The sequence below is a fragment of the Cheilinus undulatus genome, linkage group 13, assembly GCF_018320785.1.
Source record: "Cheilinus undulatus linkage group 13, ASM1832078v1, whole genome shotgun sequence".
NCBI lineage: Eukaryota > Metazoa > Chordata > Actinopteri > Labriformes > Labridae > Cheilinus > Cheilinus undulatus.
The window spans coordinates 18,520,659-18,536,689 of NC_054877.1; the positions used below are offsets into that span (position 1 = coordinate 18,520,659).

Sequence of the window (16,031 nt, forward strand, 5' to 3'; positions counted from 1 at the left end):
GGACGCACTGTCATCTTTTTCTGAATGGACAAACTCATTCACCTGCCTCTGAGAGAGAGAGAGAAGGAGAGAGAGAGGGAGAGAGAGTAGCGCAGATGTGTGACAGCAGCTCTTCTCTCCCATAAGTTTGCAGCAGCAGCAGCTCGCATGCGGGGAGGACGGGGATCATCTATTTTAGTTTGACAGAGAGAATCCTCACAACGGGGCACTGAGGAGTGTTTGGAGGGGCTCTGAGGAGCAAATAACCTGGATTTACACCTCCAACACAAGTATCATCATATGTCGGATATAAAGAAGGCAGATAAGAACATGGAAATGTGTCGCAAGAAGCTGCCTGGACTACGGGACAAACTCATACTCTTCATCTTATACCTCCTTCTGTGCAGGAATATAGTGAGTGACATGTTTATTTTGATCATTTCTCTCAGCCACGATATTTATGGGGTGTTTTAAGAGCATCCCAAAGAGCAAGTGAAATGACCCTTTTGATTTCCCTGCATTTAAACAAGAAAAATCTGCCAATTAGGGGATCGATGGACTTAATTGCCACCTAATGGCAGTTTTATTCAGCGCTTTATCACCAGTCATGTCCTATTGGACCCTGCATTCAGAGCATGCGCCACACTTTTCTCAGGTTTGCAAATATCCTCATTAATCTGCCTGCATTAACGAGCGACCTGCATCCATTACTTTCATCCGTCTGGTAGGTTTATCTCAAGGTAAAATCCTCAGGGAAATCATGACGACAGTTTCCTAAAGTGCGGCTTTGTGCATGATCCAAATGTTTGAAGTCTGCGAGCATGAATTTGCTACATTTGCTACACGATTTCAGTCTGTCTTGAAAACTAGCAGAGTGCCAACAATAAGTGTTTTACGCACAGAGGTGTGCCGAGTTGGTGATAATTTACATCCCCGTCACCCACACATTCATCATCACAACTCCCCCGAGCCACCAACGAAGAAGAAGAACATCGGCTTGTTTATTTGGCATGTGCCTGTTTCATTGTAGATAACCAAAGCCATCTCGTGTTTCAGGCGATGGCGATTCATCCGGACTGCGCAATCGTCTCGCAGCATCAGAGGGCACGGGAGGCTTGCAGCCAGATGAGCAGAAGCGAGGCGCAAAACCAGACGGAGCAAAGCGGTGAGTTCATGTGTGATGCTGCTGTACACAAACAATTGAAAGATCACTTCGACGCGCTGCATGGGGGTTTTAATAGACAGCGGGAAAGTGGGTTAAGCCAACTAAAGTTTGAGAGGAAGCAAATGGAAGAACTTTAGCCCTATGTACACTTGCACGTGAACAGCTGAATTTTTCACCCACAGTTTACCTTGAAATTTTCCTGCTAGCCCCTCTGTACCCCCACCTCTCCTCTGACTGACGGGAGAAATGCAGGATCTGTGTGTTGGATCTTTTGGGTAGTTTTATTGCCTCTGACAACAGTGTGAGGACACCATTGTTACCAGAACACAAACATGACATTGTGGGCTAAGTAGCTACTTGTCTGTTTCTAGTGAGGTGCTTTATAAGGCGATATTTGGGTCAACAGCGCCCCCTGTTTGGAGAAGCTCATCGCGATTTGAAGACTGGCCGTGTTAGCGAGCGACAAGACAGTCTGTCTTTCAGTTGTACCGTTTTGATGTCTGCAATTTCTCACCAAATTTTTCATATTGTTTGAAATAAACAATATTTTTTTATTTATTAGAAAAATAAAAAATAAATAAGACAGTCTAGCTGCAGATGTCCCTCTCGCAGACCGTTCAACTGGGATGCCTTTTATTCTAAGAGAGGATGTGCTGCATTTTGCTGGGACAGTAATTCCAGTTTTTGAATTTTTTTTTTTCAATTAAACTTTATTTATAAACAAAGTAATCCAAACATTACAGACTAAGCAACATTTTGTAGATAAAATAGAGAAAAAGGTAAGAGGTCTAATCTGGGATTAAATTTTGTATAGCTCCATTTTAGACGTAGTTACATGACCGGGGCTTGCTTTAACTTCATTAGCTAAAGCTAACATAGCTATGGAGGCTATGCAATTAATGTACATAATTAACACACTTCTTAAGCCAATGTAGCTAAGTTAGCCTTAGCTTTAGCAAACATGAGCTTTAGCAAACAGCTAAAACTACTGTATCTAACATATCCATGTAGATTATGTAGATTACAAAGATGCTTTGTGAGTTCAGCTATGCAGCTCTTTTATCAATAACAGACTGCTTCATCAGCTTTATTAGACGTTTTGTAATTATGTTTTTTTGGTCAGTTTTGGTCAGGTTTTATCTTTTAACTTGTGGTGTCCTAACCATTACCTTAACCCTTACCCTACCATTAATGTAAGGTTAATCCAATTTAATTTAAATGTTTCAGCGTGTATTTCCGTTCTGAGATGTACAGTGTCTTATACCCCTTTCCCACTGGCCGAAAAACCTGTTTAAACACGCTAACAATCAGCTCCTGTCGGCAGTGGGAAAGGCTCTAATCGGCATTCAGACCCGCGTCGACTGACCCTGCAATGGACACGGGTTTTTATCGGCTCACCTCCAATTGGCTCCAGTGGGAACGTCACAACCGGGTGAACGCGGGATGTGCCTGTGTCATAATATCACACCCGTAACTTGGGGCAACAAAAACACGTGGGCAGCTGAGGGACGAGCATCGTTGTTTTTTGGATTCAGCAAATTTGCAAGATGGCACAGCACCGGCAAGACAGCAAGAGCTGTCTGTTGATCCGTGGAGAAGAGGAGATTCGGCGCCAGGTCACAGGGACTGTGCGAGACAAAACTACAACAACATAGCAAAAATGTTGAGTTAGTGTGGCAACTACTCTCACAGTCACTCACTTTAAAGAGATTTATCTAAGTTAGAGCGCAATAAATCTGTCTCTGAAAGAGGGAAAGTACTGCACATTCACTGTTTCTGTGTTTTGTTGTTGTCATGATCATGCCTTTATTTCACATGTGGGTGCATGAGAGTGATTAGGCCTCCTTGTCATCAACATCGTGCAGCTGTGTAATTTCACGGCACATATGAATACTAAAATACTTTGCTAGATCAGTCTTGCTATAGTGAAGATATCCACTGACAAAAATACTTTTTTCCTTGGACAGATTTAGTGCAGACAGCCTTTAATTTCTCCTGTCTATCTTATAAAGCGCAGTGCGTCCTGTCCATGCGCAGCTGGAAAGAGAGCCTTTTCAAACGATATAATCTATTAACCTTTTATTCTTTTTTATATTACTTGCCTGTTGTGATCTCATAGATCCTTTTTGTTGTTTTTGTTGTTGCACAGAACCTTTATTCTGTCTGCCGCAGATTTGCCTGATGTGCTGGAGGAGGCAGGAGTTTAAAGGCAGAAGTTTCACAGCACGGCAGCGAAGTTTAACGGCACATAAAACAGGAAAATGCCCATGTCATAATGAACATATCCGCTGAGAATTTTTTTTTTCCCCAAGGACAGCTTTAGCTCATTTGGCCTGTTAAAATCTCATGGATTAGCTCATAAAGCGCTGTGCGTCCTGTCTGTGCGCAGCTGAAAAAGAGAGATCCTTTTCAAACGATATAATCTATTAACCTTTCATTTATTTGTTTATTGCATTGTTTGCCTCTTGGAAATGATCACATTGATCCTCTTTTTTCGTTTGTTACTAAACAAAAATCAACGTGATGAAATCAGCTTGAAGCACCAGAGGAAGAAAAACAGCCATGCAGCTCGCCTGCTGGCGATCAGACCTGGTCTACTGGCGATGGGAGAGGAGTCACTTGCCGATTGTTAGCGGGTTTACCCGGGTATAAAAAATCCGCTTTTACACGCTAATTTTAGTGGGAAAGGGGTATTAGATGAACTGTCTACAGCCAGACCTGTCTTGCAGCATTCAGCACAGGAATGTGGATGTTAACCTGCAAAGAGGATCACAGGCTGGCACTGCTAATATTAGCCACATTAACTGCATTATTACGTATGAAGTTGGCTTACAGAATGTGTTTTCTTGACTGCAGACAAGTTGAAGTGTCATTGTAAACTGCAGTTGATTTCATGTGAAATTATGTGCCTAAGAACATCCTTACTTTTGACACAATTATGGAAATTAAACAAAAGAGGCATATTGGAAAACTAAAAGTTTCTGACACATTGTTTTTACAATGAGAAAAGAGTTCAACAGTGACCGCCCACTTTGCTGCAGCTCTGGTTCTGTAAGTAAATTTCCTTTTCAAATCCTCCATCGACATCTCAGAAATCCTTCTTTAGCTTATTAAACTCAGAAACTAAGCCAGCCTGTTATGCTAATACTGCAAAACCTTCAAAACACAGATCGTCTTTTAACATGTATCTTTATTGTAATGCTTCAATTGTAAATGATAATTTTAAGTGTGCTGAAAGAGGTCTTTGGGTGGGAGTTCTTGATGTGGATATAAAGCCAGCCTACAGCAGGACAAAGCTTAGTGTAGCTTAACCTGTGTGTTGGTACTCTAGTGTGCTTTCCTGACAGAGGCTATCATGTCCACATTTACTGTAGCTTAATCCAAGACTTAATGTCTATAAAAACATGTGACCAATAGCAGGAAGAGGTCAAAATTTAGTCAAAATGTTAAGCAGTTTTGTCTTTATCTGAAAACCCAGCTTTCTTTGTGTCACCAGATAACACTTGAGTTGGAAAAATAAATGAAATGAAAGTTGCATAAAGCCTACCAAAGGTTAAACTTTTTAACCTCCTGGATTTTTTAAACTCTCAGTTTTAAAGTTCATATTTATCTGCATTTTGCCAGAAGTAATTATTTGATAAGTCGCTTTGTCTGTGAAGGTCAGAAAATATTGAAAAAAGTCCCAGAGTTCAAGATGACATCCAAATTGTTTCATTTCAGCTGCTGAACTCAGTGAGGTTTGACATTTCTGCCCTGTAAAAATCATTTATGTTCAAAAGTATTTTTCTAAAAGTCGAGGGTCACAGAAGCATAAATGCACAGTTAACATATTTTTTAACATATTAATTCAATTTCCCAGACAACGTTTTTTTTTATTGTGCTGTGTTTTGGAGGTGGATCCCTGGGTGGTTAAAGGTTAACTACTTTTTACTGCAATAGAAATAGCAGCAGAGGAAACTTAGAACATGAATAAAGACACAGTTTATTAGAAAACACATACAGCACAATACTGTACCATGGCATGTCAGATGGCATAAAAAATTCCAGCAGGTGGAATGAAATCAAAAACCTTTCCAAGTAATAATCCAGTGTCCTTTTATGCTGAATATGAAACCATTTTCAGCATACCCTATTTTCCCTCCATTCACCATTCATCCTGTGAAGTGACAACAGCACCAAAATGTATTAAGAAAATTTGGATTAAAAAAAAACATAATCTATTTCTGAAAGGCCATGAATGCAGAGGCAGCTTTTATCGGTATAGTATTTTTTTTAACCAAGTTATCCTCGTACAGCTCTAATCCTTATCTGCACTTCCTGGTGAGGTTTCACCTTTCTGTCCCCAAAATTCTGAGTCACTGACTTCATCATAAAATGAACTTGACGTCTCCTGGGGACACACCATGCGACTCCACACACAGCCTGGATGCTGAAGCCGAGCTCTTCTCAGCACGGTCAGAAACTGGCCTGACTAAAAACACTTTGTTGACTTCCCTCCGCAAGACTTATTTGATCCTTAGTTATCCTGACGACTCCCAAAGCCTGAGCCACACAACACCTTATAGCTACGTTGTCATCCTCTGCTCATTACAAAGATAAACGTTTTTTTGATGAGTTATGTTGTCGGAGGAGGTGTGTTTGAGAGTCCATCAGTGTGTTGCCAACCATGCAGGTGTCATTTTGTAATGCAGAGATGGAGGGCTGCGCAGAGTTTAGACTTTACATTCATAAAATACAGTGACTTATCCCTTAAAGGCCCAAGTAGATGTCAAATGCTGCAGTGAGATTTGTTGCTTGTGGTCAAAACTCATCCAGTTATGGTTTATCTTCTGTTTTATTTGGCCTCCTTTAAAAGGGCTGTGGTTGTAGACTGTGATGTCTCTGTCCAATCCTAAAGATATATGGTACAAACTGTTGTTTTTCCATGCTAGCAAAGTAAATATTGGGTGGCAATGTTGTGGCCCGTTGTGAGTTGACCAGTTTGATCCAGACTGACATACTGTGGCTCAAAAACTGTTGGACAGTGTGTCATGAAACTTGGCACATATGTAAATTAGGTTTCTTGGAGGAAGAATCCTCATTGACATAGAAATAAATTTAATATAAATTTGAAGCCAACTTTTTTTAATTCCTAATTTGGGGCTATTTGCCTTTTATTGGAGGGATAGGATGGTTGATAGAGTTGGAAACAGAGACCAGAGAGAGAAGGGAGTGACATGTTGTGAAAGAGCCAAGGCTTGACTTTACCCAGCCCGCCTGCATCAGGGGCAACCTAAACACTAGGCCATCCATTCCCCGAAAACGAACTTTCCGACTGCTTGCAATGGACAGCTCTGCAATGCATTGAAAGCCTGTCAGCTAACACTGCTGAAACTGGTGGGGATGATTTCATGTTTACATGGAACAACCCTCTGTCCTACAACGGATGCAATTTTATGGGTGCGCTTAATGGACCTGAGCTCACCCACTTGTGCAATGGGTCCACCCTAACTAGTTGGGAAATAATTGATTTTCCCTGCGTATTATTAAAGGGGTATTTCAGTATTTTTAGAGTTGATTTGTATGAGATACTTGGAAAAACTTGTGGCATTAGTAGAGATGGTATCATTAATTTTAGGGTATCCCAGTTACAGAAGCACCTCAGTACTGCCCTTGACATGTGACCGTTTCAAACAATAGGCCTCAGGACAAAAAGTGTAGTTTTTTGTTTTGGTGGAGCAGAATGAAGGGAAGTGGAAACTACAGTTACCATCAGCTCTTGCTCTTGCATTGCTCTCGCTCGCTGGCTTGATCTAACTGTGTGAAACTAGTGGATGCTACGAGGGAAAATCAAGCAACCTTACAGACCCAGTTCTGTGTTTTTGAAATACCCAAAAATCAATAACGTTTTAGCTTATCAATACTGCCTTTGAGTCTCACAGGCTCTATGACATAACGTCATTTTAAAATATAACTGGTGTAAAAAATACATCAGTTCTTGCAAGGGGAACATAAAAAGCACATCAATATTGTGCATCACATTAATCCAGAATGTGGTACCTTCAACTGTCAGCTTGAGGAAGAAACAGTCAGCCTGTGCTGGGAGTAACCTGCAATTTCCACATAAAGGACTGCACTTGATCAGTGGGTAGAGATCACAGGAGGACTGCGAGTTCACGCGGGAATAGAATTCCAACAACGGACTATTTTACCTTTTGGGCCTAATTTATCATCCTTTCCGGTATAAGTCTGTGATATTATTGCTTCCACCATTGGTTGAGTACATTAGGAAGTTAAAGGTTAATGTTTGCTTAAAGGATTTGTGGTTTTATGTAAAATTCTTTGACTAAATGTTCTCAAAAGTTAACCTTTCCAGAGTACAGATGGTCAAGTGGTTCAAGGTGCTACCCACGTATGTGGGCGGCCTGGGTTCGAATCCAGCCTGTGGCCCTTACCGCATGTCTCTCCCCACTCTCTTCCCTGTTTCTGAGTCTATCCACTGTCTTTCTTCTATCTAATAAAGGCATGAAAAAGCCCAAAAATAAATCTTTAAAAAAACTTTTCCTCATCAATGGCGCCGTTGTAGCTCTGTGACCCACTGACCTCTCAGTGACCCTTTGCTCTTGCTGCAGGATGATTTTAAAGTGTCCAGGGCATCTTTGTGATATTTTATAACTTCCACTTATGTATTGTCATCTGTCAGGAGAGCTGCTGCTACTGATGTCTGGGCAATACTGATCTCGCGAGATGATTTTCACCTCAACCAGACATCTTGTGACGTTTTGATCTCGTGGCATGAGATATCATCACACCCCTAATAAATACAGTTGTGAATGTGAAGAATGTGTTTATATTTGAAGAATAGAAAATAGATGTGACAGACTGAGTTTTTTCCTCAAGCACTACTCAGCTAAGACCACTTGTAGTTTAAATATTTGCCTTCATTTTGTCTTTCCACCAAACTATAAAAGGTATCAATGGTATCGATAAGGATTCGGATCAATAAGGAGTATTGATAAGGGTATCAATATCAATAAAAATGAACGATCCCCATCCCTAGTGCTGACTATAGCTTGTATAGTTATCAGCCGTTAGAAGAATAAAGTGACAGCCATAAACTTAACTGGATGACAAATTTCTATTCAGCTTTTTTGGTTCGATGCGTTTTTTCCAATTTATCATCAATTGGGCAGGGAACTCTGTATAGGGAGTGATGCAGACTGCAGGCGTCTGTGAGCCATTATTCTTGATCAGACAGCAGCAGCTCTCGTGGACATGGACTCACAGTCTACACGCTTACATCACTAGGTACTCAGGATCTCTCCTGCTAACCTCACTCACATTGACTAGCTCTGCATCCAGTGAAAGAGTCCTGTCTGATTTAATACCTGGAATTACATATCTAAATTAGAAAAGCACTCGGAGAGCGCAGATCTCCGCCATTAGCCCAATCTCCCAATTGTAAAGAACCCTTTGAAAACTTCCTGGATCCAGACAGTGATCCGAATCACTCCCGAAATTGAATCAGTTCTTCCTTATGCCATTTCTGAAAATTTCATCAAAATCCGGCCATAATTTTTTTGAGCTATGTTGCTAACAAATGAACAAACAAACTAACAAAGTCTGCTGATCACATAACCTCCTTGGTGGAGGTAATTAGAGCTTCATGTTTTAGTGGCACTACTTAATAAATGAATACATGGCACAAATAATGTGTATGTAAACCAAAGGCTCTATCAGTTGTAGGCTACGTGTTTCAGAGGAATATCTCAGGACAGGATTTTCCTATATTTGCCACATTCATTTTTCCCTCTACCTTTACAAGTCAAACGAACAAATGAAATGGCATAAGGAAGAACTGATTAGATTTTTGGAGTGATCCGGATCACCATCTGGATCCAGGAATTTTTTTTAAAGGATTTTGTACTATTGGGAGATATGGCTAATGGCAGATATCTGCGCTGTTACCACTTTACACCAGGAGATGGCGGACATGAGTAACTTTGTCAAAGTTTTAGAGTCTATAGAGTTTGAAAGACACGTCCGGTCGAGGAGACGAGTCAGAGCATAACAGAGAGAAAGACAACGAATTGTAGCGAGAATACTCAGAATGCTGGGAGGAATAGTGGAATATTCACCCTCTGCCATGACTTTCAGTCATCCGGTGAGACCATGGATGCTTCCGCCATGACAGTCCACACGTAGCAAGCCAATGCTTTGCCTCACCGTGTCTCCACCCCATCAGGGAGCGAGTAATCGGCAAATTAAATTTTGGGGGTGATCCGGATCATCGTCTGAATCCAGTAATGTTTTTAAAGGATTCTTCACTATTGGGAGATAGGGCTGATGGTGGAGGTCTGCACTCTCTGAGTGCGTTTATACATGCTACATACATAGGCTGAATTACATGCAAATACACATACACACATACAAACAGGATCCCCCATGGACATGCACTAATGGAGAGATGTCAGAGTGATGGCCTTGCTGCTCTTGTTGAAGCGCCGCTGTGAGCTGTTGGGGGTTCAGTGCCTTGCTCAAGGGCACTTTGACAGTGCTCAGGGAGTGACCTGGCACCTCTCCAGTGACCAGGCCAAAGTCCAGGTATGGTCTGACTGGTACTTTAACCCTCTGATTCCCAGCCCAAGTCCTTCCAGGCTGAACTACTGCCACCCCCAGCATGTTAGTGTGTGTCTAAAAACAGCAACATACTAAGGTATTGTAGACAAACTGTAAAAGGGTGATTGAATTTATACAAAACTAATCATGTTTTGCAGCCACAAATCTGACTCACTGAGGCAGAAAGTGACAGGTACAGTTCACACAGTCACAGATGTCCAAAATGGGAGGTATTTGAACCAATTTCTTCCCAGATATGAACAATTTTATAAAGAAAGGGGGTACACAACACAGACTACAATGCCAACTTTGCTAAAAATAGAACAAAAACATATAAAACATATGATTTTGTAGTTAATCCCTTTACCATGTTAAAATCTGTGTAATCAGAAGACACAATTTCACAAATAAGTGCATAAAATACACCTGAGCACAGGAAATAAAGTGGTAGTATTTAATAGTGAAATATCAATAATACTTCAGGCCAAATAAAAAGACGTCCATTTTCAAAATTAACTAAGACATTAAATCCCCCGATGAAGTCAAAAGAATCCAAGCTTCTTAATAAATGAAGACACCATCAGGTTTCTGCCTCAGGGGTTTTCTGGAAGCCCTGACTCACTGTCCAAAGTAATTTCCCACGTTGTTGTTAATCCTAAATGAGGTGACATTCAAGTGGCCAAACGTATAGCCTCCTCTAGAGCCGTCTGTTGATAAAAGCTCAAGAAGAAAAGCCCTGCTGGAGTGGTTAAAAAAACACTTTTCTTCCTTTTATTCACCAACCCTAGTGACATGAGTGTTAGTTGTTGATTTAAACATCTTGACATGTCAGGGACTTTTCCTTTATGGTTGTCTCCCCATGACGGTTTAAAATTTCCTTTGTGATTACGCCCAAACACAAAGTATACGTTTTATAATCTGTGGTGTAGCTGTAATCAGAGTGGCTTTTGTTGTGTGCATGAATGAGGACAATTGTTTCTTCTAATAGATCATATAATTGTGACTCTGCCTTTGGCAAATCCCAGGCTTTAACTAAAACAATTTAATGATCACCACATCATTGTTCTCTTTTCAATTTCAGTGTTTGCTTGACTTAAATGCTGAGATTTGAATTGAATAATTTTGTAGCAGGAATTCCCAATGACTTAGTAATGTCAATATCCATCTCTTATAATACAGTAAAACTTCTTGGCTTTTGTAAGAAATGATTTCTTTTAAGAAATCCAAAAACAGTTGGAATTAAACAGTCTGGATGTAACCTTTGGCCCACATAAATAGAAATGATCTGACCTTTGCAAACAGATTGTGAGTATAGAGTAGGGCTGAGCAATTAATCGCAAATGAGATTAAGTCGCAATATGGCCTGCTGCAATTTTCAAGCTGCAGAAAAATACCAGTTTAAATGCTTTTTTTTTTTTTTTTTTTTTTTTTGCAGCAGCAGCAGCAGCAGCAGAGACATTAGGCATTACATATCATGCAATCATTTTAGTGGCATATTTTTCGAATAATGTGCAAATGATATTATTTTCTTCTTTTTTATATTTTTTCTTGCTAAATATGAGCATAATATTAAAATCATCACTCCCTTTAATACAACAGTTCATATTCAGTTTGCAAATGGGTTGAAATCATCACAATTAGATATTTTTTCAAAATTGTCCAGCCCTTGTTTAATCTAATATTGAGTTGGCTATAGTATAGAAAGAATTACTGCTTGTTTTTGTTGGAAAATACATGAGATTAGAAACTTAAGAAATAATCACATATTAATTCGCAATCACAATATTGGGTAAAGAACATCGCAATTAGATTATTTTCCTAAATCGTTCAGCCCTAGTATAGAGCTTCATTTTAAGCATTTTTTTATTCAAAGGAGTAAAAGTAACATTTGAGAAGCTTTTGCAATATTCAGACAGGAGGGTTTTAGACTCCTTTGAAAAGATAGAATCAGCCAGTTGGCCTGTGTGGAGTGACAGCTGATAGGCAACCATGTTTAAACCCAGTTAAAGTTCAGGGTTACCTGATTTAAAAGGTGGGCTACAATTACATGAAGTAACAAACACAATCTGTTCAGTTGGAGTGTAATCAGGATGGTTATGTAGCGTAGGATATATGACAAAGATTGGAGACTAGTTAGCCTGAAAGATGTCTGAGGACAGCTCTCTGTTAAAGGCATGGGAAAGTGCTTTGAGGGAGGGATGGAGTAGCAAAAATATGAGCTGTGTCGGTAACTTGGTAAAGCTGCTTACAGTCTGTGTTACATGACCAAACAATGCCACTCTCAGTAGTCAATACTGGAGTTACTAGTCACTTAAACTAATCAGTATTATTATGAATATATGTAGACACATAATGTGAGTTTTATGTTGTGTCTTAAAGGGGACATGTTTTACCCTTTTAAGACAAGTTTATAATGTTCTCAGAGGTCTCCAAAACATGCCTGTGAAGTTTGTTGCTGAAAAAACACTCCAGCATAGGATTTCTGCATGTCTAAAAACCCCTCTGTTTCAGACCTGCTCAGAAGGAGCCATTTCTGTGTCTTCAAATGTTAATGAGCTCTCTGACTCTGCCCCTGACTCCACCCCTCTCAGGAAATGGATGTGGCACTCCTGATGTTACAGACACAGTTGGCACCTGACTGGGATTTGAACCATCAACCCTCCAGACCATAGTCAGCAGTGTAACCCACTGAGCTATCCAGCATCTCAGCTGGCAGCTGAGAGGAAGATCAGTAGAGGAGGGCGGAACTTTCCTCCAAGTGGGGAGGGCCAACCAAACCTTGGGGCGGGTGCTTACACCCCATGTGAGGCCACTAGGGCAAAATCTGAGAACAGCTTGTTTCAGCACACATTATCTGAAAGGTGGAGAAAGAGAGGGTTGAAGGAAATGGATTTTTCTGGTACTTGAGGGGATTGTGGACAGGACAGGGGCACGTATATCTGTTAGAAAAGCCTGAAACAGTGATTTTTGCATAATATGTCCCCTTTAACTGTAAGGGAGCTGGACAGGGCTGTAGCTATAAACGGGCTCTAAGCTAATTCAAAAGACCTTTTCTCATTACCTACTACTACCAGGATGTAAAGTAGCAGAGTGGACAGATCGTGCAGGACTGTAGTCAGAAACATAGATGAAGTTGTTTTTAAAATCTGTCAGGTTAAAATGACTCTTGAACTGAGAAACACCCAATCCAGAGTCTCAGGTCGTTTTCACACCTGATAGTCCGGGGGACTCTGTCTGTTTTGCAACAGAAATGGCAACATTGTTGCACTCCCCTTTGGTTTGGTTCACATTCACACTGCTCTTGTGGTCAAGCGGACCAAACCGTCTGAACACCTACAACCTCTGCCCGCAAGGGGTGCTGTCGCCACAAACAAATGGCGACCAAGAAGAAAAGAAGGTGTAGAAGAAGACGAAACTCCTGCCACCGTTTTTTTCCACATAAACAATGAAAAAACACCGAATTTGCACTGTCTTGGGTTTCTGCTCTTGAATTGGGTCATTACGAGCAGCCAGCGAGGTGGTGAGCTGTCCAACATGTTGTTCTTAACATAAGACGAAGAAATAAGCATGGACTACGATGTGTTGCTATGGTTATACAGACACCAAGCGAGGTACCGACATGTATTTGAGTGTATCAAATCACATATAAATCTGTATATCATTACACTTTATGCCACTTTCGGCCTTTGGTTAACAAGTTGGTCCGCTTTGCTTTCACACCTCAAACAAACCACACCAGGATTCGTTTGAAAGCGGACAGAGACCCCCTGTTTTCAAGCAGACCAGAGTCCGCTTATTTGGTCTGCAACAGAGTTTGTGTGAGCTTTTACACCACTCCAAATGAACCGGACTATCAGGGAAAACGGACCAGAGTTCGTTTAAAGCAGACCAAACAGCCCTCATGTGCCCTCAAAGTAACAACAGCCAAGTGCCAAATGTGGGTAGACTTTCCATTTGATATGTCAGTCCCGGTGGACCATGGGACTATGGTGAATGGATGTTTGAATCACAATTGTCATGTGTATGGAAAACTACCAATAAATCCCAAAGCAGATTGGGGATCACCTGAGTGCAGGTGTGACGCAAGTGATTGTAGTATAAGGACACATATTCCTGGCTAACATTACACTATGTAAACATAAGAACACTCCAAGCAACTCAGAGACAAAGTAATAGAAAATTTAAGCCAGGGGATGAATGCAAAAAAAAAATTCCAAAGCACTTTACATCCCCCTGAGTTCAGTTAAATCCATCATCAAGAAATGGGAGGAATAAGGCACATGTGTAAATCTGCCTAGATTAGGCCGTCCTCACAAACTGAGTGACCGTGCATGAAGGAGACTAGTGAGAGAGACCATTAAGACACCTATGACTACTCTGAAGGAGTTACAAGCTTCAGCAGCTGAGATGGGAGAGACTCTGCATACAGCAACTATTGCCTTGGTTCTTCACCAGTCAAAGCTTTATGGGAGAGAAAAAAACCATTGTTGAAGAAAAAACATTAAATCTCGACTAGAGTTCACCAAGTGGCATGTGGGAGCCATGGTCAAGTGGAAGAAAGTTCTTTGGTCTGATGAGACCAAATGGTGCTTTTTTTTTGGCAATCAGACAAGTATGGTGGACACCAAACACTACACATCACCACAAACACACCACCCCCACTGTGAAGCATGGTGGTGGCAGCATCATGCTGTGGGGATGGGAATCACAGGGTACCTCATGATACGATACAATACACAGTACATGATCCACGATACTGATATCATCACGATACAGCGATTCTGCCATAATCGATATTTTGCAAAATTTTTTTATAACGATACATCACACAATATGTCTATCTAGAGAATACAAAATAGTAGTAAAATGGTCAAGTGCAGAATTTTCTTAATTTATTGACTGCAATTTAGTGTCAGTTTCACAGAATTTGACAGACTGAGCTGAAACACTGAACATTGAGTGCATAAAGTCCTAGCACATACATACGGTATATATAAACCTATACTCAGTATATGTATATACAGTATTTATAAGTTAATATGGATTATAAGAAAACAGAATTAAGCTATATTGAATATGTAGTCCTGCATCATCTCACATTTTGACTATCTTTGTGCAATCTGAAGATTAGGATTTTACCCATTTGCTGCACTGAATTGAAATGCTGTTGGGATTTTTTATTAAAGAAAAGGGGAATAAATCAATATAAAGTAAATGTACTCCAATATTTCTATTTTATGTTATACCAGTTTTTACGTTGTCACGTAATGACAAAGTGTTTGTGAAGGGAGACTATTGAAACAAGCTAATCCTCAAGTCCAGTTTTAAGGAGTGATGTACTGTGCCGTTGGGAGGGCATGACGTGACAGGCCAGGGTTTTTCATCGTGTTACGTAATCCGTCATTCTTAACGACACTAAGATGGCGCAGATCCTTACAAATAAAACAAAGTATTGACTGTGTGATTTTGATTGCATGAGTAGAGACGAGCAGTAGCTTCAACAGAATTGTTTTCACGTTAGCTGTTAGCTGTAATGCTATCGCTATAATGTCTAGCTGGCAGATTTGTTGTGTTGTCTAAGTATTTCACTCTGGCAGGTCACATCTTGCAAACAACTTGACTCCTGTCTAAGTTTGTACTGTCTTTAATGTTTTGGAAGCCAAAATAAGTCCACATATCCGCTATGAATGCTGCTAGGTAGGCAGGGGCAACCGGCTCGCTCAGACCAGAAGGCTCGCATGGTCTGGTTGTCCAAAGAGAGGAGGGAAGAATAAAATGCCTGCTAGCGGTGCCTGCCACCAACTAGCAGCCAGGGGGTGAGATTACACCACAAACTGCCACACCAACAAAGTAAATTATTAATCAATAAAAAATTGATACTGCATTTTAGAATATCGATACAGTATCGTGCCATGAAATATCGCAGTATTTTAGTGCAATGATATTTTGTCCCACCCCTAGTGGGGATGCTTCTCAGCTTCTGACACTGGAAGGCTTGTAAAGATAGAAGGTAAAATGAATTTGACAAATATGGAAAAATCCTGGAGGACAATCTTACTCAGTCTGCAACTATGGCTGGGGAGAAGATTTACTTTCCAGCAAGACAATGACTTGAATCATGCAGCAAAAGCTACACAGAAATGGTTTAAAGATAATAAGGTGAATGTTGTGGAGTGACCAAGTCAAAACACGGACCTCAACCCTAAAGAGAATTTATGGTTGGACTTGAAAAGGGCTGTTCACGACCAGAGCTTGAGCAGCTTTGTAAAGGAGAATGGAGTAAAATTGC

General features: G+C 40.6%; 1 protein-coding gene across 1 annotated transcript in view; it reads left to right on the top strand.

Annotated features, from left to right (window-relative positions):
* Positions 1–252: 252 nt before the first annotated feature.
* LOC121520624 (vasoactive intestinal polypeptide receptor 1-like) overlaps positions 253–16,031 on the top strand; it is a 60,882-nt gene continuing 45,103 nt past the window's right edge. Inside the window, exons 1-2 of the mRNA XM_041804171.1 lie at positions 253–393; positions 1,036–1,144. Of these exons, the coding sequence (XP_041660105.1) occupies positions 280–393; positions 1,036–1,144 (223 nt within the window). The 5' untranslated portion in view covers positions 253–279. The remainder of the gene's footprint in view (positions 394–1,035; positions 1,145–16,031) is intronic.